Source organism: Natrix helvetica, assembly GCF_964273705.1.
Source record: "Natrix helvetica genome assembly, chromosome: 6".
In the NCBI taxonomy this organism is placed as follows: Eukaryota; Metazoa; Chordata; class Lepidosauria; order Squamata; family Natricidae; genus Natrix; species Natrix helvetica.
This window is the reverse complement of record NC_138553.1, coordinates 56,855,285-56,882,929: the sequence shown is the minus strand read 5'-3', so window position 1 is coordinate 56,882,929 and position 27,645 is coordinate 56,855,285. Positions and strand designations below refer to the sequence as shown.

Here is a 27,645-nt window from a genome sequence, read left to right as displayed (position 1 = left end):
CGAGAGGCCTTTTGGCTGGCAGCCATTTTGGAGAGCCACATGTGCAGAGCTAGGCCTCAACTCGGGCGGCCATTTTGAGGAAGCCTTGCTCTACAGGCCCTGATCTACCGGCAGCTCTTTCAGGCCCTGATCTACCACAGTTCCTTCAGGCCCCGATCTACCAGCAGCTTCTCAGGCCCAGGTTCCAGCGGGACCTACAGAGGCCTCATTTCTTCGCCCGAGCTTCAGGACACGTAAGTGGGGCGATGGAGGAGGGATCGGAAATTCCCCAGGGTCAAGTGCAGACCCCTTTGGAGGGGAGCGGAGGCCTGGGGCTGGCATCTGAATCCAGGGATCCCCCAACCAGGCCTGTGGCCTCTAGTCAGCCTTCAAGGTCCTCTACAAGAGAGGAGGCCAGGAGGCACAGGGCCTTGGAGAAAACTTTTGCCAGGGCTGAGAGGCAGGCCAGGGCGGCTGGGCCTGTTTCCCCCAGCAGGTCCAGATCCCTACACAGGCCTGCCTCAGCTCGTTCCTCCCTCAAAGGATTCAGCCCTTCTTCTCCTTCAGTTTCCCCTGCCAGATCACGCAGCCATTCCAGGAGAAGGGAGTGTGATTCTCCTTCTCCTTCGGTCTCCCCGGGTTCGAGGAGGGACAGCTCTGATGATCCCCTGGAGGGTTCCTCTAGAGACCACTGTAATGGCCGTCGGCTGGCACCACGTGGTCCCAGGCATTCTGATAAGGATATGGATGATTTGGAGAATCTGCCTATAGGGATTCAAAAGCTCATTGCTGCTGCCATATCACGGGGCATTGCCCAGCGAGATAAGGGAACTCACTCCTCCAGGTCTAAAGGAGGGGTGGGCCGATCCCATTACAGGGCCCCCTCCCCTTCCCTTGTCAGTGAGGGGTCAATCTTGGGGGAGGAGAAACCCCAGGACATGGGGTTTTCGGAGGATGAGGATGCTGCGTCCCCTGATTCTCCTCGATCCTCGGGCCTTTTTCCTCCTGCCATGTTCAAACCTCTCTTGAACAAGGCTAGAAAGACTACCAAAATTGGGACTGGGGATCCCACTGTGCCACCTCCTAGGGATCCCAATATGGCCATGTTTTCCAACACGGCCACCAACAAGGAGGAAATTCCTGCTCCCCCTTTGTTTATGGAAGTGCTCACGAACCAGTGGGCACGTCCGTCTAATTTCTCTAACCCGGAGAGCAGTGATCGCAGGTTTTATAATGTGGAGAAGACTTTTGCGCAGGCCCTTCATTTGCCTACCATTGACACCCCAATAGCTACACTGGTAGCTTCCTCACCGGTGGTTTACGGGGATGAGGCTGACAAATTGAAGCCAGAGGATAAGAGAGCAGAGCTTACCTTGAGAAAAAATTTCAATGCCACGGCCTGGGCCATTAAGTCTGCTGCGGCAGCATCTTACTTCAACCGCACCACAGTCATGTGGCTCCACAAACTCCAGGAGCGCATTCCGATACAAGACGAGCGGCTTCACCAGGAACTTACTAAGATCTTAGCTGCCTCGCAGTTCTCCGCCAACGCGACCTTGGACACAGTCAAGTTTGTGTCTAGTGCCCTGGCCACCTCAGTTACCTCACGCCACCTGTTGTGGCTTCGTAACTGGCAGATGGATAACAAGGCCAAGTGGGACTTGGTGGCGACTCCCTTCAAGGGCCCGGACCTGTTTGGGGAGGCTCTCGACCCGATTTTGGTCGAGAATAAGGATAAGAAGAAGGTCCTGCCGTCCAAGGACAAGAAGACTGAGTCTAGGTCTCATCCTTATCGTAGGTAGTCTTATAGAGGCTCTAACTATGGCCGTGACCAGCGTTTCTCCTCTTTCAGGTCGGACAGGCAGTTCCCTAGGTCGTCCTTCCAGGACCGGAACAGGTATCAGCAGCAGTCCCCGCAGCCCTTTCAAGGCGGAGGCGGTCATCCCTTCTGCAGAGGGAAATGACTCGAACCCGAGTCGTCCCATAGGCAGCCGCCTGTCCCATTATGCGGATCAGTGGGACGCAATCACGTCAGATCCTTGGGTCAGATCCACGGTTCGCCTCGGTCTCAGGTTAGAATTTCTCTCCACCCCTCCAAATCTCTTCAGGTCATTCCCTCCGTCTTGGAACCTGGAGCACCGTCACCTGATGGATCAGGCGATCCGTCACCTGCTCGATATTCGGGCGGTGGAGGTCGTTCCCCCACTGGAACGGGGCTGGGGCCACTATTCCAATCTGTTCATGGTCCCGAAGAGTTCGGGGGGCTGTAGAGCCATTCTAGACCTCAAGCGTCTGAACCAGTATCTGGTGTACAGGCGTTTCAACTCCCAGACAGCAGCGGAAATAGAATAATCTGGACAGTTATTGATTTGTGTTCCAAGCAAGCGCATTTTAGCTCTTGCTCAGGGCTGCCATCTGCAAAGAAATTAGCAGAAATGTTTGTGAAACACTTTTATCGCCTGCACGGATTGCCCAAGAGGATCATTTCAGACCACAGAGTCCAGTTCACAGCCAAGTTCTGGATGTGGTCCTGAGATCCATTGGGTCCACACAAGAACTGAGCTCAGAGGTTCATCCCAGCATGAACTGTGCAGCAGAGAGAGCCAATGCAGTGGTGGAACAATACATCTGGTGTTATGTGGACTATCAGTAAGACAACTGGTCGGACTTGCTACCCTTCACCGAAGGGGCGTAAAACGCTGTGGTCCACAGTAGCACTGAATTAACTCCTTTCCAGATCACCAGTGGCATGGAATTTGTTGCCATGCCTGAGCTGCCTAGAGAACCTTCATGTCTCTGAATGAATGGATGGACACACTAAAGAAAGGATGGGAAAATACGAAGAAGGCTCTAGCAGATGCTGCAGAAGCCTACAAGAAGCAAGCTGATAAACACTGCTTGCTCCAAAACCCCTTTTGTGTGGGGGACAAAGTTTTTGTATCTACCAAATACATAAGATTAAGAATGTCTAGTAAGGAATTTGGTCCAAAATTTCTAGGTCCATTCCCAATATTGAAGATAGGTAACCCAGTTACAGTTCAACTCAGTCTACCCAGAAGTCTAGGGAAAATTGACCCAGAATTTCATTGTAGCTTGTTGAAGCCAATAATTGGGTCCAGCATAAGAGCACCCACCCAAGCTTTCTTTCCTCCTGTAGTGATAGAAGGGGAAACACAATCTGAGGTGGAAAAAATCGTAGACTCCAGGCTGAATAGGGGTTGCTTACAGTATTTAGTGCATTGGAAGGGTTACCCTTTATCTGAAACTACTTGGGTGAAAAGTTGGAACCTAAAAGTGGAGAAGTTAGTAGAACAATTCCATGATAAGTTTCCCGATAAGCCAAAGGGTCCCCCCCGGGGGGGGTTAATTTTGTTATGTTACCTTTTATGTTATTCTCTTTTCAGGAAATGTTTTTTCTTCTGAGGGGAGGCCGCCTGTCAGACCTGCAGTTATATTCCTTTTAGAATCTTTGGCCTGCCACACTTTCTCTTTCTTTACTATGCTGTTTCATTAGTGGGCAATTGGGAGGGGGGATTGTAAAGAGTAGAATTGTGGAATGTGTTGTTGTCATTCCTTTCTAGTAATCAAGGTCATTCTTTGTCTCTGTACCTCTGCATCTGACCAGAACTAGATGGGTGGAAATGCCAGTGTGGCAGAGGAAGATTGGACTATGTGATGGATTTATGAGTGTTGGGACAAGATCATTAACTTTCAACTGGGTAGGAATCCGAGGAAGCTTTCAGATTCGGGATTCCACAGATGTGCCATCATGTCTGTTTTATTAAATTGGAACTTTAAGGATAGCTCTGCCTTGGACTCTGATTTAATTCTGCATGACATTTGGAAGGCTGACATCCCCACTTTCAAAGTATTTTTTCTCTAATTTTATTGGTATTGTTTGGAATAGGTATAGCAGTCTTGGTAGTATATTCATCTTTACTACTGCTATTCTTCCCATCAATGATAATTGTAGGTTTTTCCATCTTTCCAGATATATTTCTATTTGTTTTCTCACCTTATAATAGTCATCCTCCTTTAGTGTTACACACCCTGATGTCAATTGAATACCAAAATATTTCACTTTTTTCACCACCTGCATGTCCAGTTTCCCCATCAACTCTCTTTTCTGTTTTTCTGTCATATTTTTCACCAGAATTTTTGTTTTATCTTATTAATCTTCAAGCCCGCTACTTCTCCATATTCTTCTATTATTTCAACTAGTTTTGGCCCTGTTTCTATTGGCTCTTCCATAATAAACACCAAATCATCTGCGAATGCTTGTAATTTATATTCTTCTTTCTTGAACCTCATCCCTTTTACTTATTTTTTTTTCATATTCCTCTATTCAAAATCTCTAGTGTCAGTATAAATAATAATGGTGATAGTAGACATCCTTGTCTAGTTCCCTTTATGATCTCTATCTTTCCTGTCATCTCACCATTTACCATTACCTTTGCCAATTGGTTATTATATATCATTTTGATCGTATTTATAAATCCCTCACCAAATCCCATCATTTGAAATTGCATTATCATAAATTGCCAGTTCACATTATCAAAGGCCTTTTGTGCATCCAGAAATAACAATGCTGTTTGGTTCTCTGGGTGGGCTTTGTAGTACTCTAGTGTATTCAATACAGTTTGCATATTGTCTCTGATCTGTCTCTTAGGGAGAAATCCATTTTGGTCTTTGTGTAGAAGTTCATTTAAAAGTCTCTTCATTCTTTCTGCCATTATTGATGCAAAGATTTTATAATCCACATTTAGTAGTGTAATAGATCTATAGTTTTTTACTTGTTGTAGATATGACTCTTCTTTTGGTATAAGCGTTATATATGCCTCCGTCCATATTTCTGGTATCTTTGCCTCCCTTAGTAAGTCATTAAATAGTTCCAACATTACACTGCTTAATACTTCTTGTAGTGTTTGGTACAGTTCTGCCGGTAATCCATCTGGTCCTGGTGTTTTCCCCTTCTTTTGCCTTTTGATGCCTTCTATTACCTCCATCATTCTAATTCTTTCTTCTAGTGCCTTCTTAATTTTTTCTGAGATTTTAGTTATTCTAGTTTTCTCTAAGAATTGTCTTATTGTCAGGCCTGCAGAGGTTCCTTTAAGAATCTTTGGCCTGCCACACTTTCTTATAATTTCCTATGCTGTTTCATTAGTGTAGTAATTGGGAGGGGGGAATAGAAAGGAGTAGGATTGTGGAATGTGTTGTTGTGATTCTTTTCTAGAAGCCATACATTCTGTAATGATGTGTCTTCCTTTCTATTTTCCTGGAAGAAATACATCAGTTCTTTTTCCATATATTGCTGGAAGCTTTTTTCATTTAATATTCTTGAATTTAAAATTCATCTCCCCTTTTTCCTGTGTCCCTTCCAAGTCATTGTTATTGGATTATGATCAGCCCATGTGCTTATGTCTATGTCTATCTTGAATGTTTTGAGTATTAACTCTGTTGATATCCACATCATTGCTATTCTTGACCAAGACAAGTATCTGTTTGAGTAGAAAGTATATTGTCTTTCTTTCGGGTGTCTTATTCTCCAAACATCTTGCAAATGTAATTCTTCCACCATCATGAAAAATGTTTTGGGTAGAATTTTCCTTGGCTTTTTGTTCATCTTTTTTGTTCATCTTTGTAGATTTATGGTCTATTCCATTATTTACAATTGCATTAAAGTCTCCTAGTGTGTGTGTGTGTGTGTATGTATATATATATATATATATATATATATATATATATATATATATATATATATATATATATATATATATATATATATATATATATATATATATATATATATATATATATATATATATATATATATATATATATATATATATATATATATATATATATATATATATATATATATATATATATATATGTACTGATAAATAAATAAAGGGAGACTAGGATAGATCTATTTCAAGCTAATTAGCTCTCATCAGCTAGCCATACCCTTACTGGGATTAGAACCCGGGCTGTATATATCTTAGGCAGGAGTCTTAACCACTAAGCCACGGGTTCTCTTCCTTATCAGTTGAGCCAGGGAAATAGGTATGTATTTGTGTTACAACCCCTGGTATGACTAAATATGGGAGGAAGGTCACTACTCCATCTTTCTGTCCTTCGGCTTATCACAAAGGCCATGCAGGCAGAAAACCATATTTTTCCCAGTAACCATAATCCCAGTAAGCTAGCTGATGAGAGCTAATTAGCTCGAAATAGATCTATCCTAGTCTCCCTTTATTTATTTATCAGTACAATTACAACACAAATATAAAAAGGCAACAGTAAAAATAAAAATATGGTTTTCTGCCTGCATGGCCTTTGTGATAAGCCGAAGGACAGAAAGAGGGAGTAGTGACCTTCCTCCCATATTTAGTCATACCAGGGGTTGTAACACAAATACATACCTATTTCCCTGGCTCAACTGATAAGGAAGAGAACCCGTGGCTTAGTGGTTAAGACTCCTGCCTAAGATATATACAGCCCAGGTTCTAATCCCAGTAAGGGTATGGCTAGCTGATGAGAGCTAATTAGCTCGAAATAGATCTATCCTAGTCTCCCTTTATTTATTTATCAGTACAATTACAACACAAATATAAAAAGGCAACAGTAAAAATAAAAATATGGTTTTCTGCCTGCATGGCCTTTGTGATAAGCCGAAGGACAGAAAGAGGGAGTAGTGACCTTCCTCCCATATTTAGTCATACCAGGGGTTGTAACACAAATACATACCTATTTCCCTGGCTCAACGGATAAGGAAGAGAACCCGTGGCTTAGTGGTTAAGACTCCTGCCTAAGATATATACAGCCCGGGTTCAAATCCCAGTAAGGGTATGGCTAGCTGATGAGAGCTAATTAGCTCGAAATAGATCTATCCTAGTCTCCCTTTATTTATTTATCAGTACAATTACAACACACACAGACACACACACACACACACACACACACACACACACACACACACACACACACACACACACACATATATATATATATATATATATATATATATATATATATATATATATGTTGTATTTGTGCTGATAAATAAATAAAGGGAGACTAGTATGGATTCATTTCAAGCTATTTAGCTGTCATCAGCTAGCCATACCCTTACTGGGATTTGAACCTGGGATGTGTTACATATTAGGCAGATTTGTTAGCCACTACACCACAGGCTCTCCTCCTTTATCAGCTAAGCCAGGGAAATAGGTATGTATTTGTGTTACAACCCCTGGTATGCCCAAATATGGGAGGGAGCTCACTCCTCCCTCTATATATATATGTATTTGTGTTACAACCCCTGGTATGACTAAGTACAATTACAACACACACACACACACACACACACACACACACACACACACACACACACACACACACACACATATATATATATATATATATATATATATATATATATATATATATATATATATCTTCATATTCATATTGTATTATCTTTTCGTGTAGTTTCCCCCAGAATTTTCTTGCTATTCATTATATTGCCACTAATAATATCTTTCTCAAATTCATCATTATCTCCACCATTAGTATCACCCTCCCCATCTTCAAAAATGATATCTGATTGTTGTCTTTCTAATGTATAGTGCTATTCCCTTTTTACTTTGGTCAGCTAGAGTTGTGTTTAATTTACCTAGTTTTACCTGTTCCAAAAATTTCCTGTGTTTCTTTCTAATATGTCCTTCCTGTAAGTATATAATATCCAATTTCAATTTCTCTAATTTGTTGAATATTCTTCTTCTTTTTATTGCCGGGTTTACTCTGTTTATATTTACTGAGATTACTTTTATTTCTTCCTCCATGTCATTGATTTATAGGTTTAGTTTATCTAGTCATTCTTAGCTCCCTCTGCTCCTTTGTCTCTTTGGTCCTTGCTCCTTCTCTTGGTGCTTTCACTTCCTGTTCTTTCTCCATCTTCCCTTGATCTTTCCCCTTAGCTCCCTAGCATTTGGCTCCTCCCTCTTCTCTTACCAGCATTCCCTCCTGTGGTACTATATGTTATTCATGAAATAATTCTGATTTCTCTAGTGTATCTAATCTGTGCCTTTGTTCTTGCCAGTTTACCAAAATCCCTTCTGGAACCAGCCATTTAAAGCTCACCCCTTTCTTAATCAGACTCTTAGTCAGGAAGTGGTATTCTTTTCTTATTTCTTTGAACTTCCTTGGAATTTGCTTCAATACCACTATCTCTCTAGACCTGTATTTAATTGTGGTACTTCTTGTTGCTTGCAATATTTCATTTTTTAGAGTTTTTTTTAAAATAAATCTTACATGTACCTCTCTGGGCAGGTTGTTTCTCATTGCATATCATGTATGTACTCTCAAAGTCTCATAAAATATATTCCTTACTCATTTCTGTAACCCCTGAGAGAATTTCTGCAATCTACTCTGCTAAATTCTCTCCTTTCTCCTCTTCAATGTTCTGAAATCTTAGGTAGAATTTGGATGGTTCTATTTCCCAGAATACGATGGATTCATCTTGTTTTTTTTATCAATTGTCAATCTATAATCCATCTCCTCCAGTTTTTTCTCTGTTATTTCTGCTCTTTCTTCCACTTTCTGCAGTCGCTGCTCATTTTTCCCCATCATTTCCTTGACTTCTTTCAATTCATCTTCCACCTTGCCCACTTTCTCTTCTACTTTGTTTACTTGTTCCTTCAGATCCTTAAGATCCACATGTATGGCTTGAAATATACTTTTTAACTCCAAGGTAGCTTTATCTTGTTGCGTTGGTATGCCTGTTACTTTCTGTGTCACTGAATCGGGCGGTGTAGCTGTTGCAGATGCATATGATGTTATTTTCTTCATCTTGGTATTTGATTCTGATATTGTGTTTGAGTTATAATCAGATTTTATAATCCAAAGAGTAAATTAGTAGATTGATTGTAATCCTGAAGTCGCCCACAGCAGCTTAAGCACCAACCTCCAACAAACCAACCCCTGTACTTGGACCCAGTCTTCAGGTTCTTGCTACCTTAATCCATTCACTTTATAATGCCAACATGTAGTAAAAAAAGGGGGGAAGCAAGGAAACAAGAGAAAGAGGGATTGATAAAAAAGCACTCACCCCAACAAAAGAAAAAAAAAAGAAAAAAGCCCCCAAATTAATTCCACAATGGTAATCCACACTTCATTGCAAATAGACAAAAAAAGGAGAGACGGAGAAAAAGAAAGAAAGAAAAGATAAAAATTTGCGTAGAAAAAAGTTGACAAGTGAAAAAAAACCTTCATATGGGTTGTCTGGTTTGTCCAAGTTTCTTTTTCCAGTATAAAAGAAGGAGGGGAGAAAGTGCACTGTCAGAAAGGTATTCTCAGCAGCCCATTTTAATGTAGCAAAAGAGTGCAACACTGTGTTTACACAGCTGGTCTTAATTTCTTTCTTCTTGAGAGACTTGATCATCAGTTCAGTATTATCAGCCATATTTCAAGGCCATCTCTTCTTAGCCACCTTTCTTTTTTTTTTCCAGCCAGCTTTGTTCAGCCAACTTTTATTTACTACTAGATGACAATGCAAACAAATAATTCATCATATTTATCCTTTAAATTTAAATCTTTAAATTTACAGCTTCATAGCAAATCAAAAGCAAATCAAAGAGATAGTCAAAAGTTACTAGAAAAACAACGCAAGGTAAAAGTCAGAATTCCAATTTGTTTTCTATCCGTTAAACAGTTAAACAGTTCTCAAGATCTATCATTCCTTTTGTCTTACTAATGGCTTCGTCTTTCTATTCGCTGCTGGTCCATGGGGGGGAGAGCTTTCTAACACCCGTTCCCCCCACTCCTGCCACTCTTTCTTTTTAAAAAAATTTTAAACTGGAAGTTAAGATTCATTACAGGAATGTTGCACTTTCAAGCAATCTTGTTATCTCACCCAGACAAACACTTCACTGCTTTTCCAAACTGCTTAGCGTGGAAGCTCATAATGGCTTCCCTGCTTTGGGTCCGGAAACAAATTGCAGACATTTTAGAGGAATTGCGGGTTCCCCAACCACACCCACTTGTGCTTCCCCTCTTCACTGCCCCCCCCCCCCAAGGCAGCTATGGTTAAACATCCCCTCAAACAGCAGGGAATCTGATGATTCTGCGGAGACACCCCCCCCCCCCCAGATAACACATCTTGTTGCTGAGATTCAGGCCGCACCCCCTCGGATTATGAAAATATTTATTGGATTATATCTAACTATCACATGACTACTGGAGACTCAAATATGAGAACAAGGAAGTTATTTAATTAACATGACCCCTGAAGGTTGAAGCTGTAAAGGGGATGTAAAGAGACTTTTGATAAGTTCTGGGACTATCTAAATGGAACTGATTGATTACCTATGGGATACAAAGAACTGTGATGAGTGTACTTCTTGAAGGGCAACTTTAGGTTTGAATAAATGGTTCTTGTACTACTGGACAAAAGTAGGATTTTTAAAACAAAATAATTTATAAGGAAGAAATGAATGGAACTTTGAAGGAGCTGGCATTGATTTTCCAAAGCACAAAGGACATCATAGAGAAAGGCGTTAAGGGGATTATGGAAAAAAATGTAAAATACTATGCAAGGGACAATGAGCAAGACGCCCAGAAAAGGGAGGACCTAACAGAAGAAATGGAGGGCAAGATTGAACTGAAGAACCAGTGAACAGAAGAAGAAGACAAGGAAGAGATAATAATAATAGTGATTGATGAATTAAATCAGGGGGAAAATATTTTAAGATTGTTGAAAAGAGAATTGGAGATACAGGAAGATACTTTTGAAAGGGAGATAGGGGCCTTGGCAGATATTTTGGAAGCTAGGCAGTGGAAGAGGGTAGAGATGGGAGAAATACTTAGATTGAATAGCTAAGAAGTAGATGCAGACAGAGATAAAGATCCAAGAGAAGAATATGGGAGGCATGAAAAAAAAAGCATAACAACCAAAGTATTGAAATGGGCAAGAGATAATGGATAAAAAGAATTTGTCCTCTTTGTTGTTGTTCTGATTTGCTTTTCCTCTTCTCTTTCTTTCCCTTCTTTTTTAGAATGGTGGCATGATTAGAAGTTAGATAGGATAGAAAGAAAATGTCTTTTAATAAAAGGGTGACATGATTAAAAGTTAGAATAGAGATAGAAGTAAGAGAAAGAGGGAATATTAGTGTATACATTTTTACATAATAAAATAAAAGCAATAACAAGAGGGAAGCTTAGAAATTGAATGGTGGTATTATTATGTACAATTAAATAATATTGTGAGTGGCATGAGAGCAATATATTAAAATATGGAATAATTAAATAATGATAGACTATAATATAAATATGTATTATTATCAGAAATATATAAGTTGGTTGAATGTAATAACTGATCAGTTTTATTAATTCTATTTGTATTAGAATGTATGACACCCAGGTGCCACACTGTTCAGGCATTGATATGTATATGTAAAATAAAATAAAAAACTTGAAACAAACTATTCAACTATTTCAACTATTTTTGAAAAAGCAAACAGAAATATGTCCTAACTTTGGAGTAGAATTTTTTAAAAAGAACGTGTAAGGCCTGGCCCTTTCAATGAAGTAATGAATCAATGAAGTAAAGACTCTTGAAACTTTGCATTTCGAAAGGATCTTTTATTGAAAAAGAAGTGATAACTGGGCAAAGCAAAGCAGGATCTGGGGACCTTAAGGAAATATAATAGGAATAAAAGAAGTTAGAATCCCCTCCCAACCGTCTGATGTGGATTTGGACAATCCACAGGTGTGAAGATGTTTTTTGTAAGGGATGCTCTGGGAAAATGATAAGAAGACTTTCTCAGGCTTGCTTCAATGCAGTCCACATGGCCCTCCCTCCCCACCCATTCCCCAAAAGGTGAGAAAGTGCCAGGCCTCTAGGCTTTATAATTGCTTATAAAGCAATTAATTACATGGTACAGGATATATAGGAAAGAAGGATAGAAAAATCTAGAGGAAGTATAGGGGCCCCCTCTTCCCTTGAAGAATGGCAGATTCATGGATCTGACAGAACCTATTATATTTTGGGTCATACAAAGTCACTTAGTACCACACTTTATTTAGGTAAAATCATAGCATTGCAATAATTTAGACTTAATCATCCAGAATAAGACTATACTGGATATGTGCCTTCAGCTCTAAATGCACAAATCATTGATACTACTTTTTGTTATATAAAGGCATTTCCATCTATTTCCATTCAAAATCTATATATTATGAGATAATGGCTAACAGTGAGGGAAGGGATAAAAATGACGGTAACTATATAGGCTGATATTGTAGAAGGTCTTTTATAAAAGTTATTTTATATTTAGAAAGTATTTGATCTGTGATTTTAATCTGGTTTCAGATTATCTGTGAGAAAGAAGAAGACAATCTAGAAACTTTCCACCTGAAAAGCCTTGAGGAAAAAAATGTATTTCCTTATTTAGAATCTTCATGGGAACATTACTCCTAGTAGACGATAATATTGAAATCTTATTTATACTCACTCAAACAAAGAACAAAAATGAAAAGAATGCATAATTATTGTGTTTTATCTTATAGCCTTTGCCAAAAGAATATCATTTTGGTAATAATTTTGGATATGTGGTCGCTTTCAAGTCCTTTGATCAAAATGATTGGAAAAGTGTTATAGTTCCTCAACCTGAAATTGGTCAGTATGTCCATAAGGATGAATCAATGCTTCCTTCATCAAAGTATCAAGTAAAGGTGAAAGCATTTAATAACAAAGGGGAAGGACCTTTTAGTCTTACTGCTATTATCTATTCGGCAGAAGATGGTGAGTAAAAGATGGTGCGATGAAAGTTAAGAGTAGGTTTTGTTATGCTTGCTGTAATGTACTAAAAAGACTTCTCATGTAAACAGTCTAATTCCTAAGATCTATTTCCAAAGATGATTAAGTTGACCCAAGCAGCCTTTTTAGCACATTGACTGCTCACATATCATCTGAGTCAATTCTGACCTGTAATATCAGAAAATGCATTTTTCTTGGATGAATTGAAAGCAGAACTGAGCCCAAGGATGTTTGCCATGAGAAGAAAGCAAAATTCAGGAAAGTGCATGTCTTAAGTGATAACATGATAATTCATGTTTTAAGTGCGTATCAAATAAATCAATGTATTATAAAAGTTTCAGATTGTTAGGCCACTCAGGCTAATTAACATTTCTTTATAAAAAAAATCAATTTTCTATTATTTACTGAGCATATCATAATGCAGGCCAAGCTTCTGCATCTCTGGAAATGCACTAAAATTCTAAATATAATAAAATCACTAGCATAAAAAGTTAGCTTAAATACCTTTCCATACAAGATTATTCAGTTTTATTTGAAAATTTTCATCCAATATATAATTGTTTCAACTTGCTAAAAAGGATCTTTAGAAGAGCATTGATCTTTCTGTCACAAATGAATTTTTATAGGCATTAAACTGCCTTCAGTGAATTGTGTTCACAAATAGGTTAATATTTTCTTTTTAAAATATTTAAATAGAGCAGCAGCATCTGTTTAATTTAGCTAATCTTGAATTAATCAAAACGCAACAAGCAATTCAAAAAACTAATTTGTATGTGTGTGTGTCTATGTCTGTGTATGGTATGTATGTATGTATGTGATGAATTACCTAGTAAAGTCAAAACTATAGGACACCTAAACTGTTTGCATTTATTCTGGAAGAAACTGGAAGAAATATTGACCATGGTGCCAAAGAAAACATCAAATGAAATAATTGGAAATCCTTCATTATTTATTCTACATTACTCAGAATATTGGATTCACAATATTAATATTCTGTTCAATTTTCCAGCTCCTACTGAAAGACCTAGAAATGTGAAAATAAAAGTTCTGTCATCCACGGAAGTATCTGTTTCCTGGGAGCACATTTTCAATCCAGCTGTTACTGGGTATGAGGTAAGCTTAAAAATGCATTCTCTTACTCATATAACAAGATACAAAAAACTGAACATGATATTGTATTCATATTTATTTTTATAGTCAAAAAGTGTATCTGAGTTTGAAATGATTATAAATACAAGAATAGTTTTGGAGAATTGTATACTTTTGCCTTTACTATTCCTGAAGTTTCTGTCTATATAAAAGTTCTATTGTGATTCATAAATGATCAAACGAACAATTACCAGAAAATGCAATAATGGTAAGCACAAGTAGCTTCTGACTTATGACCTATTCTCATTATTCAGAAGAAATTGCTTGACATCTAGACATGCTAAATACAAGAGGTTTTATCTGCAATGCCTTACTGAAAGGATTAGTACAAACCACTATGAGTCCTGTAGCAAAAGGAGACATTAGGGATATGAGTCAACCTGTTCTGAACCTGAAACAACTGTTAGGAGGAGGAATAACTCTTAAATGTACAAACTTTTTTCTCCTGTCAACCTGCCAAAACCAAATTTTCTACTCCCCATCAATTCTGAGATGTTGTACTAATAAATCAGTAAAATATTTTAAAAGGAAAATATAGAGGTAGTCCTTGACTTAAACAATTGAGGCCAAAATTTCTGTTGTTAAGTGAGTTTTGCCCCATTTTACAACCTTTCTTGCCAAAATTGTTACGTGAATCACTTCAGTTGGTAAGTTAGTAACCTGGTTGTTAAGTAAATCTGGCTTTCCCATTGCCTTTACTTGTCAAAAGGTCACAAAGGGTGATCACATAACCTTGGGACACAACAGTCATAAATATGAATCAGTTGCCAAGCAACTGATTTTTGATCACATAGTCATGGGCATGCTACAAATGTTGTAACTGAAAAACGGTCATAAGTCACATTTTTCAGTGCCACTGTAACTTTGAATGGTCACTAAACGAACTGTTGTAAGTCAAGGACTTCCTGTACTCACTCACCTGGAATCTCTTAGCCAAATATCAAAGAAGCAGGAAATCTTACACAATTACTTACCTGGCAAATTGAATATATCCCTGGAGTGAAAATCATTTCCCCTTGGCTATCACTTCCCAGTGTTCATTCTATCTTAAGGAAGCCTTGAGTGACTTAAAGCTTTCTCCCAACAACTCCAGCTCTTGCTTTGAGAAGATCCCCAATCACTCTGCTCATTCATGCATGCCTCTACCAAGGTTGCAGTGATTCCACTAAAGTGATTCCTCCAAAAGAATTCAATCTAAATAGCGGAGTTGCTGGGAGTAAATGGAGTATTCCAGAATACCAGTTTCTATGACCCAAAGGTGCTGTTTAAAAGGCAAATGGACTTTCTTAGTTTTTTTCTTGAAAATGTTTTGCTTCTCATCCAAGAAGCTTCTTCAGATCTGAAGAAGCTTGTTGGATAAGAAGCAAAATGTTTTCAAGGAAAAGAACAAGAAAAAGTTATCTTTTGAACAGCATCTTTGGGACAACCATGACCTGGATGATTGTGTCATGTCTAAATCTTGTCTGCCATTCTGTTAGAAGCGGGGTGGGGGTGGGAAGGATGGCTTGCTGGCATTTTTCTCATGCTTTTGTTTTCGCTGTAACTGTTTGGTAATTAGGGAGGGGGTTTGTCTTCAGAGACAGAGCAGACTGCCTCCCACTTGTTCCAGCCTGGTTTCAAGGTCATCATGAGAATGAACCATTATCTGCCTAACACCTCAGAGTTCTCAAAACAACCTTGCAGCATCACATTGGCTGTTGGTGGACTGGCCAAGGGGTTGGGGATGAAAGAATTGCTTTGTACTTTGCATGGGCTTTTTCAGATTTCACCTGATTTTACTGCAACCACACTCTCTCAGTTAAAGTTTTTTTAATTCAACTCAATGGAGCCAAGAGTCTTGCTTTCCTGAGGGACCAGCTGGGGCAGTGGGGCAGGTCCTTACAGACTGAAAATCTCAGTTTCTCTGTTGCTCCTGTTGAGTTAGTTCTGAAAACTGGTATGTTTTTAAATGTAAGTTTCCATTGATTTTGAAATAATTAGGAGTAATTATTCCAAATATATATTTCTTTTACATTTGACTTTTTTTTCATTTTTACAGATCAGTTACTGGTCCAGCAGTGAAAAAGAAATAGCTGCAAGTAGAGTGCAAGTGAGCAGTCAGAATTTTTCAGTAATGTTAGAAAACCTGAAACCTTATACAAAATATTATGCAAAAGTGGCAGCTTTCAATGCAGCTGGCATTGGACCTTACACTTATCCTTTGGATTTTGTTACAGAAAAAGCACGTAAGCATCTAAAGTAGGAGATGGATCTAAATAGTAAAGATAACATCAGATGGACATAGAATAAAGGAGACTTATATCTGTAGACTTCATCAGACAACACAATTTGTCTTAAAACTCCTTGCTCAAGGATGAGCTCAATGTAAAATGTCTGGCAGTTTGAAATATTCCATGTCTGATTTGTGGATATTGTAATGTTTTAATTACCTTTAACTTTTTTTTTCATATGGAGTTGCCAGTTTTCTAAATGTTCTCAGTCATTGCTGGTAAATTATGCATATTGGTAGATACTTAGACCTCTGGTGTAAAGTTGTTAGTTCCTGTAACAGTATCATCTTGGCTGCATAGTTTTGCTTATGTCCATAGATCACTGTGATGTGGTCTGCAAATGCTGGACAGTAGCTGCATAAGATTTAATGACAATTTTTAAGCAAGAGGAAGCTATGCATAATTGTATAATTCAGAATGGGAAGTAGATAGTAGATAATACCATTTGTGAATTTTACTTGGGGACATAAATAGACGAATGTGTATGACTGAGAGAATAATGTTTATAAAATTTAATTGTACTGGTATAGAATAAAGGGATATGCTATTTTTTTTTAGCTCCAAGGCAGCAACCAAGAATTATTAATGCTGTAAGGTCCGGTTCAAAGTACATCATCACATGGGAGCATGTTAAGTCACAGTCCAATGAATCTACTGTGAAAGGATATAAAGTAAGCTTGATATTTAAGTCTTTTGGGCATAACTGGGTAATACTGGCTGTTTTGTTGCCCTATTTGAATTGTGTGTTCATAAAGTAAATTGCTATTTAAAAGGAAGAGAGTTAAGTGATATTTAAGAAAGGATATCTTAGACCATAAAAAGCAAACTTAAATTTGGTTCCAGTGAATACAGGAATCTTATGAAATTTCTCTCAATATCTATAATACTGATAATTCAGCTAATTCTTAGAAATTATCTTCTAACATGCACCCTTGACAAGATATAAAAATAGCTATAAGGCAGATAAACATAACTATGAGTTCTTATTTTTTCCACTAATAAGTGTAAGAGTAATCAATCAGCTTTTGTATGTATCTATTATGCTCAGCGCTGATTCATCTTCTATATGATGACATGCATGTCACTTCTTTTCAGTGGTGGAAAAAAAGGAAGCAGACTGGAGATCAGTGTAGGCTAGGGGTGCTGTCTGGGGAATTCTGGGAGTTGAAGTCCATAGGTCTTAAACTTGTCAAGGTTGGACATCCCTTGCAGTGTCTAAGCAGTTATTGCTTAGGAAATCTATTTGGTACTTCCTTCATTTTAGCAAGAAGGAAACATTAGGAACAATAGAGTACAGAAAAAGAATGAACCATAAAAGAGACAGGGCATGATTGCTTCCATCTTATATAATTCCTTATATGAAGTGTGGAACTGTTTCTGTTTACTTCTCATAACAGTAATTGGCTAATGTGGTTTGTATGTAATACCATCATTGTTTCCTATTCCTTGTGATCTTATAAAGGAATTAATGATTGGATTTCCTGGTAGAGCTTGTTTCTTTGCCTATTACTACTTGCTCTACTTACACATAGAAGCAACAGAAAATTTAAATATACAGGTTACTTAAATATAATTTGCTAATGTTCTCTCTCTAAGCCTTAAAAAGGGAGTGGAAGCTTTTTCACTTTTATTTACAAAAATGTATTAAAAATGGAATATCATACTGATTCAAGATAGCATTTATAAATATTTTGCCTTGATTTTTTTTATAATGACCTGGAGTATTAATTTGTTGGATGATGTTTATGAACTTACCTTGCCATGCTATTTTTTATTATTCTCTAAAAGGTGCTCTATAGACCAGATGGTCAATTTAATGGTACACTCTTTAAGACCGGTAATCACTATATAGAAGTTCCTGCACCAGTTAAAGGTCAGTACATTGTTGAAGTTCGGGTCCACAGTGAAGGGGGAGATGGAGAAATAGCTCACGTAAAAATTCCAGGTATGTCTATGAAAAAATGAAATTGTATGAAAGATGTTATTTTTTCTATAGTTTAAATATTTTAATATTTAGCCAACTTTAAGATTTAAAATTTTAATAGTGTTTCCTTGTGTCTTTTATATATGATGGAAATAATTGATCAAGAAATATGAACTATAAATAAATAAATATGTACAGTAGTCATTTATTTTCAAATAATTGTCTAACAAAAAATATTTTGTTTTCTAGTTATTCAAATAGTTAATATATCATAAATATACATTTTAGTGGTTGAGAGAAGCAAATTAGCAATTTTTCACTAACAATCCCCTTCCCCAAATCTTGCTATTCTTCCTTATTGTGGGGTTGTTCCTGGAAGGGCCAAACAAACAATGCTGGGGGTGAAGCCACTAGCAGAGTCCCAGGAAGTGTGAGGGTCATCTTAGCTAAAAAAAAGTAGGCACCTATATTGCAGCAATATAGAAGGTATTGGAGATGGATGATCATTTTAGGGGCAATAACAAAGATATCATTTTATTTTATTTTTGATTTTTTTTTATTATTATTATTTTCCTTCTACAACATCTTACAGTCATTATATCAACATTATTATGTCATCATACCTGTACATGTAAATATTATTTCACTTCTATGTTTATAAACCTTTATACACAGTTATACACACTGATAAGGAGGCGAGCCTGTGGCTTAGTGGCTAAGACTCCCGCCTAAGATATAATACAGCCCAGGTTCAAATCCCAGTAAGGGTATGGCTAGCTGATGAGAGCTAATTAGCTCGAAATAGATCTATACTAGTCTCCCTTTATTTATTTATCAGTACAAATACAACATATATATTTTAAGCCCACAGCTTGAAGATGGCAGGTGAGATCCTGCCGAAACGTTGCAAAGACAATCTCAACCTTACACGGGAAAAGACCCGAATACAATATATATATATATATTGTAGCGGAGTTGCACATATATTGTTTTTCAGCTTAATTAATTTTATTTTTGTTTTGCAACCATTTGTACCAATTGTTCCAAATTTCATAATATTCTGACTCTTCTTTGTCTTTTAATTTTAGTGTTAACTTGTCCATCTCTGCACAATCCAAAATTTGGTATTCATTATAGGACAAAGAAAGTGACAAAGAAAGTTAAATATCTTGGAATATGACTAACTGTAAACTGCTCAACTATAAAAGAAAATAATTATACAAAATTAGTGCAACAAATAAAAAAAAGATCTAGAATTATGGGGGAAACTACAACTATCACTATTAGGGAAAATAGCAGCAATAGAAATGAATGTATTACCGAGACTATTATACTTATTTCAAACAATCCCCATAAAATTAGAATTTTTTTTTTACTGGATTGAACAAGATTATATTAAAATTTATATGGCAAGGGAAGAAAGCCAGGATAAAGTTGAAAGTTCTACAGGATGACAGAAGCAGAGGTGGTATGGGACTCCCTGACTGGGAACTTTATTACAAAGCAGCAGCATTAACATGGATTAGGGATTGCATAAATTTAAAAAATAAAAGAATACTAACATTAGAGGGCCACTATTTGCAAACGGGATGGCACTTTTTCCTATGGGAAGAGGCAGTGGTGGGTTTCAAAAAATTTTGGAACCTACTCTGTGGGTGTGGCCTCCTTTGTGGGAGTGGCTTGCCGGCCATGTGACCAGATGGGAGTGGCCAAGATGATGTCACTGAATTCTTTGCCCCAATGGATGATCTACAAAAAGAAGATATAAAAAAGGAAATTTATTATTTTGTGCACTTACTACTTAAGATTAAAATAAGTACACAAAACAATAAAAGAGCTACTTACAGAAGGTAAGTAGCTTGCTACTTACTACTTGTATTTCAAAAGGAATAAATACATATTTAATTTTACACATATTAACAGCTGTTGGAATTGTGTTTGCACAACAGTGGAAAAAACAAAGATATGAAAATGAATAAATATTAGAATGTGCAGGAATGAATAAATTGACAATTAAAATCAAGAAGGCTTCGAATACTTTTTCACGTGGGATTTTTTTTATCAATTGCTAACTGTTCTGACCCCCCTTCCTCCGTTGCCCACACAGCACACACACTCCGGAACAGTACAAGGGAACAAGGTTTATTACACGAACAGACAAGAGGTTCCGTGGCAGCAAGCCACCAAGACAAAACTCACAGGAACAGAACACAAAAGCAGCTATCCAGCTTGCCAGGATCCCAGACTAGAGCTTCTGGCATAAGTCCTTTGTTGACTGCTGCGAAGGATGTCTCCAGAGTCAACCCTTTTATAACCTAAAAAGGGCGCCGCCCAAACAGCACCTGAGAGCTCTTTACCGCCTATAATTACGCCCACGCTCCTTGCGTCTGTGGGCGCGCCGGTAACGGGCGTCTAGAAACTCCCTGCTGAGTCCTGAGTCACTGTCACGTGACTCTTCCCCGCTGCTCCAAGGCAGGGCATCGGGAGTCCGCTGGTGGCCGACCAGACTCTCGGATCCCTGCTCAGCCTCCGAATCCTGTCCAGGATCGCCCATCTCCTCTGGAGCTGACTCGTAGGGACTATCACTCTTGGAGTCTGGTGGCAGCGGCACCGGCACCGGCTGGGCCACAACAACTAACGAACAGAAACAGCAATTAGAAATCTAAAAGTATGAAAGAAAACACCAATTATGTAAGGAAAGATCACTAAAATGTACAAGGAAATATTATTAGTACTTGATCATTATTAATTTGTAGATAACTGTGGGACATTACACACCCACACATACAAACTATGACAGTGCCAGGAAAATACCAAAAAATAACAATTTCCCCCCAAAAGACTGCAGATGAAACCAGTTTTTTTTTCCCTAACCCTAAGAACAGGAAAGACAAAGCCACTGGAATAAAAACCATCAAGGCATTGTGCGAAATTATAAAAGACAGTGCCAGGAAGCTCACAGAACCAGCAACCACCTCACAATTACCTAAACAACTAGGTATCACACAGAAACTCACAAAATCTGGCAAAGCTGCCTTGCACCAACCTGGCCTGCCCATAGAAAAGCAGCCACCTTGAGACACATAAACCATGCACCAACCTGTACACTTAAAAGCAACATATTGCATCACAAATAAAACATTTGCAAAAAGGAATAACATTTCTTGTAATAAACATTCTATAAACAATAAATAAATAAAAATTCTCTAAAAATAATTAAAAACCACCAAGCTCAGGGAACACCAAAGACCCCGCTATCGTCTCCCTCCCCCCCCACTCCTCTTCCTCCTCTCAATCCTATATCCCACTCTTTCTAGCACTGATGATAATGATAATACCTGGTTTGGGTAATGAAACATCTGCAAGAAAACAAGCAAGCTCAGAGAGCACCAAGGACCACACAGTCATCACCCTCCTCCTCCACTTCCTTCTCTCTGTATACCCCATTTTTTCTAGCACTGATGATGACACCTCTCACTCTCTCACACTCCTTCTCTCTCTGTCTCTCTGTCTCTCTGTCGCGCACACACACATTTAAGAGGTTTCCCTACTACTACAGGCAGGGTTTGTCACATTTTGTTATCCGGGGGCTCACCCTTGGCAGGAAACTGCTCCTTGAACAGAAAGCTGGAGGAAAAAAGGGTAGGCTACAAAGAGGAAGCCGAACAGCGCAGAGAGACGCAGGCAACAAGAGGAACCAGGCGGCTGCTTGGGAGCTGTTGCTGCTGGCGTGTAGCTTCCCATTCAAAGAGCGCCGCAGCTGTGGCGTTACTATAGAGACACCATTGCCAAACCTTAGGGCAACCCGTGAGACCGGGGCAGACCAAGTCGCAGCCGAGGCGCCTTCTCCGCCTCTTTCCCTCCCCCTCTAAAACTGACAAGAGTGGAGAGTCCCCGCAGCAAACTTGTGGCAGCCGCCTGAGCTCCCTCCCCGCGCCTTCTCGCCTTCCCTCAGGTGGAACTTGCTTGCACTCACCCTCTCTCAAGGCTCTCGGCTCCTCCAGGGAAGCCTCTGGCTTCCTCCTGTTGCTGTTGCTGCTGCCGTCTGGCTCCAGCAGAATGCGGCACGGGAGGGCTTGGGGATGCAGCGCGGCCGGCGCAAAATACCATCCCATGCTCAGAAAAGGCAGCCCGGGTAAATCCTTTGCTAGCAGGCAGGTTCTAGGACACCTGCCGCCACCAAAGGACCTTCCCGGAGCTGCTTTTCTGAGCACGGGGAGATGGACGATAGTTTGCGCGGTGTGGCCAGCACCCAGGAGGTCCTAGGAGACCAGCTGCGCTGCGTAAGCTCCCGCCCCCACGCCTGTGCTTTCAGGCGGCCAGGCATCTTGGGCAAGTCCGGGGATCTTGCAAAGCCTTGTGAGATCCCCAAACTTGTCAAAGACGCTGGCTGTGCCACGTAAGCTCCCGCCCTCGCGCCCATGCTTTCAGGCGGCCAGGCATCTTGGGCAAGTCCGGGGATCTTGCAAAGCCTTGTGAGATCCCCAAACTTGTCAAAGACGCTGGCTGTGCCGCGTAACCGCCCCCCCCCCCCGCGCCCATGCTTTCTGGTGGCCAGGCATCTTGGGCAAGTCCGGGGACCTTGCAAGGCCTTGCGAGGTTCCCAAACTTGTCAAAGACGCCGGCTGCGCCGCATAAGCTCCCCCTGCCCCTCCCCCCTGCACCCGTGCTTTCAGGCAGCCAGGCATCTTGGGCAAGTCCAGGACCTTGCAAGGCCTTGTGAGGTCCCCGAACTTGTCAAAGACGCCAGCTGTACTGTGTAAGCTCCCCTCCCCCGCGCCCGTGCTTTCAGGCGGCCAGGCATCTTGGGCAAGTCCTGGGACTTGTATGTTGTTTTATCATTGGCATTTACCACCAACAAGATTGGCTAAAATGTACCCACACATGAAACCGACCTGCTGGAAGTGTAAAAAAGTACAAGGGACTTTTTATCACATGTGGTGGACCTGCCCGGAAACTCAAAAATATTGGACAAAAATTTGGAAATGGGTGCAAGAAATTACAGGAGAACAAATAAAAGACAAACCTGAACTAGGAATAATCAAAGGGAAATATACAAAGAAAATTAAGTGCATATTAACACATCTGCTCAACACAGCTAGAATAGCGTTTGCCCAATGCTGGAAACAAAATAATATTCCCTCGGACAAATTAGTGAAGACATCATTTTATATTACATGGGATAGAATTATTGTACTTTATTTTATTGAGAAAACTATGTGAACAGATTATAAAATAATGGTGTAATGTTGGATAATGAGCCTCCAGTTTGATAGGGGTCCACATTCTTCTAAGGAACTGAGGATCTTTCAGAATATTAATGGTATAATAATGTTTAGATATAAATCTTGGCAATGTTCTGCTACTGATATTATAATTCAGGAAAAGAAAAATCCAAAACTCACAATTTGATATTGATAGTTCATTATTGATATTGATCCTGGAGCGGTCACTCTTCTGAGCCCTAGAAACCACTTCCCAAAAATGTTGTCAAAAAAACAAACTGCAGGGACTTGTCTGTGTAGTTGTCAGGAGTAAAACTAATTTGAAATCACACAGAGGCAAAATAATAAACCTTAATGAGGAGAAACATGAATATAACATATTTAAAATAGGACAAGAGAATACAGTTTGGGGAAGAATCTTTAGAACCATGATGGTGAACCTATGGCATGTGGAGCCATATTTGCCAGCACAGTAGCCCTCATCTCAGGCACGCATGCTGATTTCTGGCCTTCTGGAGGGCTGGGGGATGCAGTTTTCATCCTCCCCGGGTTTCAGGAAAGCCTCCGGAGCCTAGAGAGGGCGAAAAACAGGCCAAACGGCCCAACCGGAAGTTTGAGAATGGAGGCTTTCCTGAAACCCAGGGAGGGCAAAAATCGCTTGTGCATGCACAGGGGTGGGGTGTTTGCTTGTGCATGTGCAGGTGGGAGTGGCTTGTGCATTCACAGGTAGGGGGGGGGGTCACTTGCACATGTGCAGGTGGGTGGGCACACACAATGCACAATAGCACACACACACAGTTTTGGCACACCTTTAGAAAAAGTTTGACCATCACTGCTTTAGAATATATCTGTTTTACTTGTAGTCTTGCTTAATCTTCAATCTTTGTATAAAATGCAAACCTGTTTGATTTTCCAGGAGCTGCTGCTGGAATATTACCTAGCTGTCTTGGTTTATTGTTGCCTGCCCTTGGTATCCTTATCTTTTTGGAATTCTGAATGTACCTGAACATGTCTTCAGTTTAGTGCAAAGGATTGAACCTAAAAGAAATTCTTCTTTTTTTCAATTTCTTGAGGCATTGTCCTAAGCCAATCATAATTCCAAGTAAATTATCTTCCTGACTTAACTATGGAACTTCAAGGACTGAGACACCCAGAAACTCCTTCATCAAGCAACTCAAGTTTTAAAAGTTTGAGGAATACTTTTTAACATGTTCAATTATGCCTTATAAAACACTTCTGCTGATCTGCAACAGTTGCATGATTCAGTCCAATGGGGCAAGTTACAGTGTAGTGTTAAATCTAATAATGTAAGCTGTATAGTAAAAACAAAATCACCACACATAGGTGCTTTAACTTTCAGAATAAATTGTGAAAACATAATAGAGATTGAAAAATTGATTGTATGTGGTATATGTAGAAGCAACTATGTCTGTATGTACTATCCTATCTGTTTTGTGTACTGCGTTTGTTTTTAATGGCCCCTGTCATTTATGACTTTTCAGGTTTTTAAAGATACAGTCAAAGCAAAAGCATTGTACTCATTTTACAGCTTTTGTACTTGAAGTGGATTGCAAACACTAGAATGCAAGTTATGGAGTGAAATACTTTATTTCTGGATCCATTAATAAGTATTAACAGCAAAGGATTCCAGTACCTTAATTATATAATGGGAATTTAACTCAACATATTATTTTAAATAATGCAAATCAAGTGGGATTTATTTCAGTCATAGCGAAGTTTATTTTGCTGTAAATGATCTTAGTAGTGTGGGAAGCCCTCGCCCCCAAAGAATGAAATATTTTGAGGAATATTTTAAAAGGCAGAATAAAATATTTCCCCTAAAAGAGAAATAAAAAATCTCAAGGGAGACAGAAACTCAGAGCCCAGCTCCCTGCCTCCAAGCAGATACTGAGGAGGCAGCTTTTAGAAATGCAAATTTGGTAATCCATTCAAGATAGGATATTTTGAAATTCCCTGCAGCAAAGTCTGAGCAAAGACAGAGTGATAGGATTAGCCCTCACCCAAGATCCAAAACAGGACAAAAGCCATTAAGCCACAATAGGAATTATTGCAACACCCTCAGCCATCCAAACTTCAACCAAACGTAGCTCAGGCAAACACCTAGGATTTGTATTTGCCTATAGAGCCAGCTATGACCCCTATATAGCTCCTACATGACCCCATGGGAGTCTGACAATAGCCAATAGAATCCATGTTCTTGAACAGGAACAAGAAGCTCAAGTGCAAAGCCAAAAAGAAGGTATAAAAAGCCCCCACTCTCAACTCCATTTTGTCAATTGCACCAGAACCACAAACATGTGGTCCTGTTCATCAATAAATGGCCCCTCTTTCTAATCAGCCTCCAACTTCCATTTTGTCTTTAGTGTCTGTCTCCCAGATTGGAACTGAACCAAATGGATATTTCTTCCCACAATAGCTATATAAATAAATTTACTTTTAGTATTTTATCTAAATATAATTGCAACATTTTGAGTAAGTTGACTTCTATCCAAATGCATAATTTAGATATTAATATTGCAGACACCTTATTTTTATTAATTCATTATAAATATGGAAATTTGAGAAGTAATTAGCTGATTGCATAAATATTGACATGAATATAGTATTTAAAATAGTGTTTAAAAATCAAATCAAATGCTGTAATAACTTTTACTTTTATGCAGTAAAAAGAAAACAGATTAGCAGTTAACAAAATCTATCTGAAAGGAGATTTTTCCCTCTCAGACACATATTGCTTTCTTTCTGAAGGCCAACCTGGAGGAAAATGTTTTGCATTTTCCAATGAATTAACATTGTTTTATTTCCTAGAGTTGTAAATAAGAGTTGTAATGTCCTAATCCAGTTTTCCCTATTTAATTATCCCAAGAGATAAATTCATTACAATTCAAAACTAGAGCTCAATTGTTGTTTCCTTCAAGTATTTTTTCAAATTTAGGGTTCTTACAAAAGATAAATAATGTCTTTGTTCTGACTGTTTCTATGCGGTATTAAAAAAATTTAAAGGAAAACTTACTTCTTTCAGAAACTATGGTGTATTGAGAATTTGATATGAACCAAAAGAAAAAAAGCTGCTCAAGTTATACTAAATCATTGGCTCAATTAATAGTGCAAATGTCTGATGCTTCCAGAATTATAAGCTTGGAGTCATTGTTTTATTATCAGAGCCTTGCTAGCTGCTTTAGAAATAGAATTTAACTTTTTAGAACTGATACTGTAGATTCCCATAATGATACCGTCCATGTGAAGCAAGAATAGATCTGTCAGTACTTTACACTTGTTCTTTAATTTGTATGACTTTGTATTATACAGTATATTTACATTTTAAAACTCTAGACTCTTCATGCAAAATATCAATAATACCATTTTACTTTTGTTAGTTTGAAACTTTTTAAACAGTAGGTCAAAGAATAATTTCTTTTAACTGAATGTTAGAAGATTCATAAATGTTATTCATAATTATATACTTATTTGAAGAAACTAAAGCTCATGCATAAAAACTAATGTCTTTGGGAGTCTTCTATATATTTTGATTTGGTTCACTTTTATGCAAGGTATCTCATCTTTTATATAACCTACATTCACAATTTTTGTTTCTTTCTCTTTTTTTGCCAAAATGCATGTCTGCCTATTGAATTTTTAACACATGATAAAAATATCAAAAGTAGATATTTTTGCATGGATAAAATTTGAAAAATCAAAGCACATGTATTTAATTTAAGCTGCAATATATTTGAGCAACATTTCATCGCTCAGACTAATGAACTAATCCCAGATTTTCATTGTTCTATACAGCTGTACAAATTTTACTGAAATACTCAGTTACCAACAGTTATTGGCACAACTAATCATCTGGTTTATAACCCAAGCTTCTTAATTAAAGTTTATATAGATACATTGCTTGTTTGTTTGTATTTCAGGCAATATTGATATTACCGGTATTTGATATCGGTAAATATTTTTTAAGTTACTTTTTATCATTTTCTTTACTCTTGAATAGACCAGAACTATACTTTGTTCATTTTATGGTCGAAAAATAAATTATAATTAAATAAATGTATTAATGGTACTCCAGATATAATTATTGTCATTTGATTTTTCCAGAGCCTTTAGATTCCTTTGTATACGAGAGGTGTAAAGGGGAAAAGCACATGATTCATAGAAATAAAGTGTCATAGACACTTATTATTGTGACACTTATTATTGTGACATATGGATTAATCAATAATTCCTTTAATGTTACTGATTTAATACATATATTTC

The 27,645-nt window shown here is 38.5% G+C and overlaps 1 protein-coding gene across 3 annotated transcripts in view; it reads left to right on the top strand.

Moving 5' to 3' along the window:
- CNTN1 (contactin 1) overlaps positions 1-27,549 on the top strand; it is a 410,973-nt gene extending 383,424 nt beyond the window's left edge. For 2 of the 3 annotated variants that reach the window (XM_081957447.1, XM_081957446.1), the window contains exons 20-25: positions 12,547-12,781; positions 13,806-13,909; positions 15,984-16,170; positions 16,774-16,886; positions 18,004-18,160; positions 20,247-20,480. In XM_081957447.1, coding sequence (XP_081813573.1) covers positions 12,547-12,781; positions 13,806-13,909; positions 15,984-16,170; positions 16,774-16,886; positions 18,004-18,160; positions 20,247-20,458 — 1,008 coding nt within the window. In that variant the 3' untranslated portion in view covers positions 20,459-20,480. Of the gene's footprint in view, positions 1-12,546; positions 12,782-13,805; positions 13,910-15,983; positions 16,171-16,773; positions 16,887-18,003; positions 18,161-20,246; positions 20,481-24,280 lie in introns of those variants that run through there. The other variant, XM_081957448.1, reaches the window with a different exon arrangement.
- The last annotated feature ends 96 nt before the right edge of the window (positions 27,550-27,645 follow it).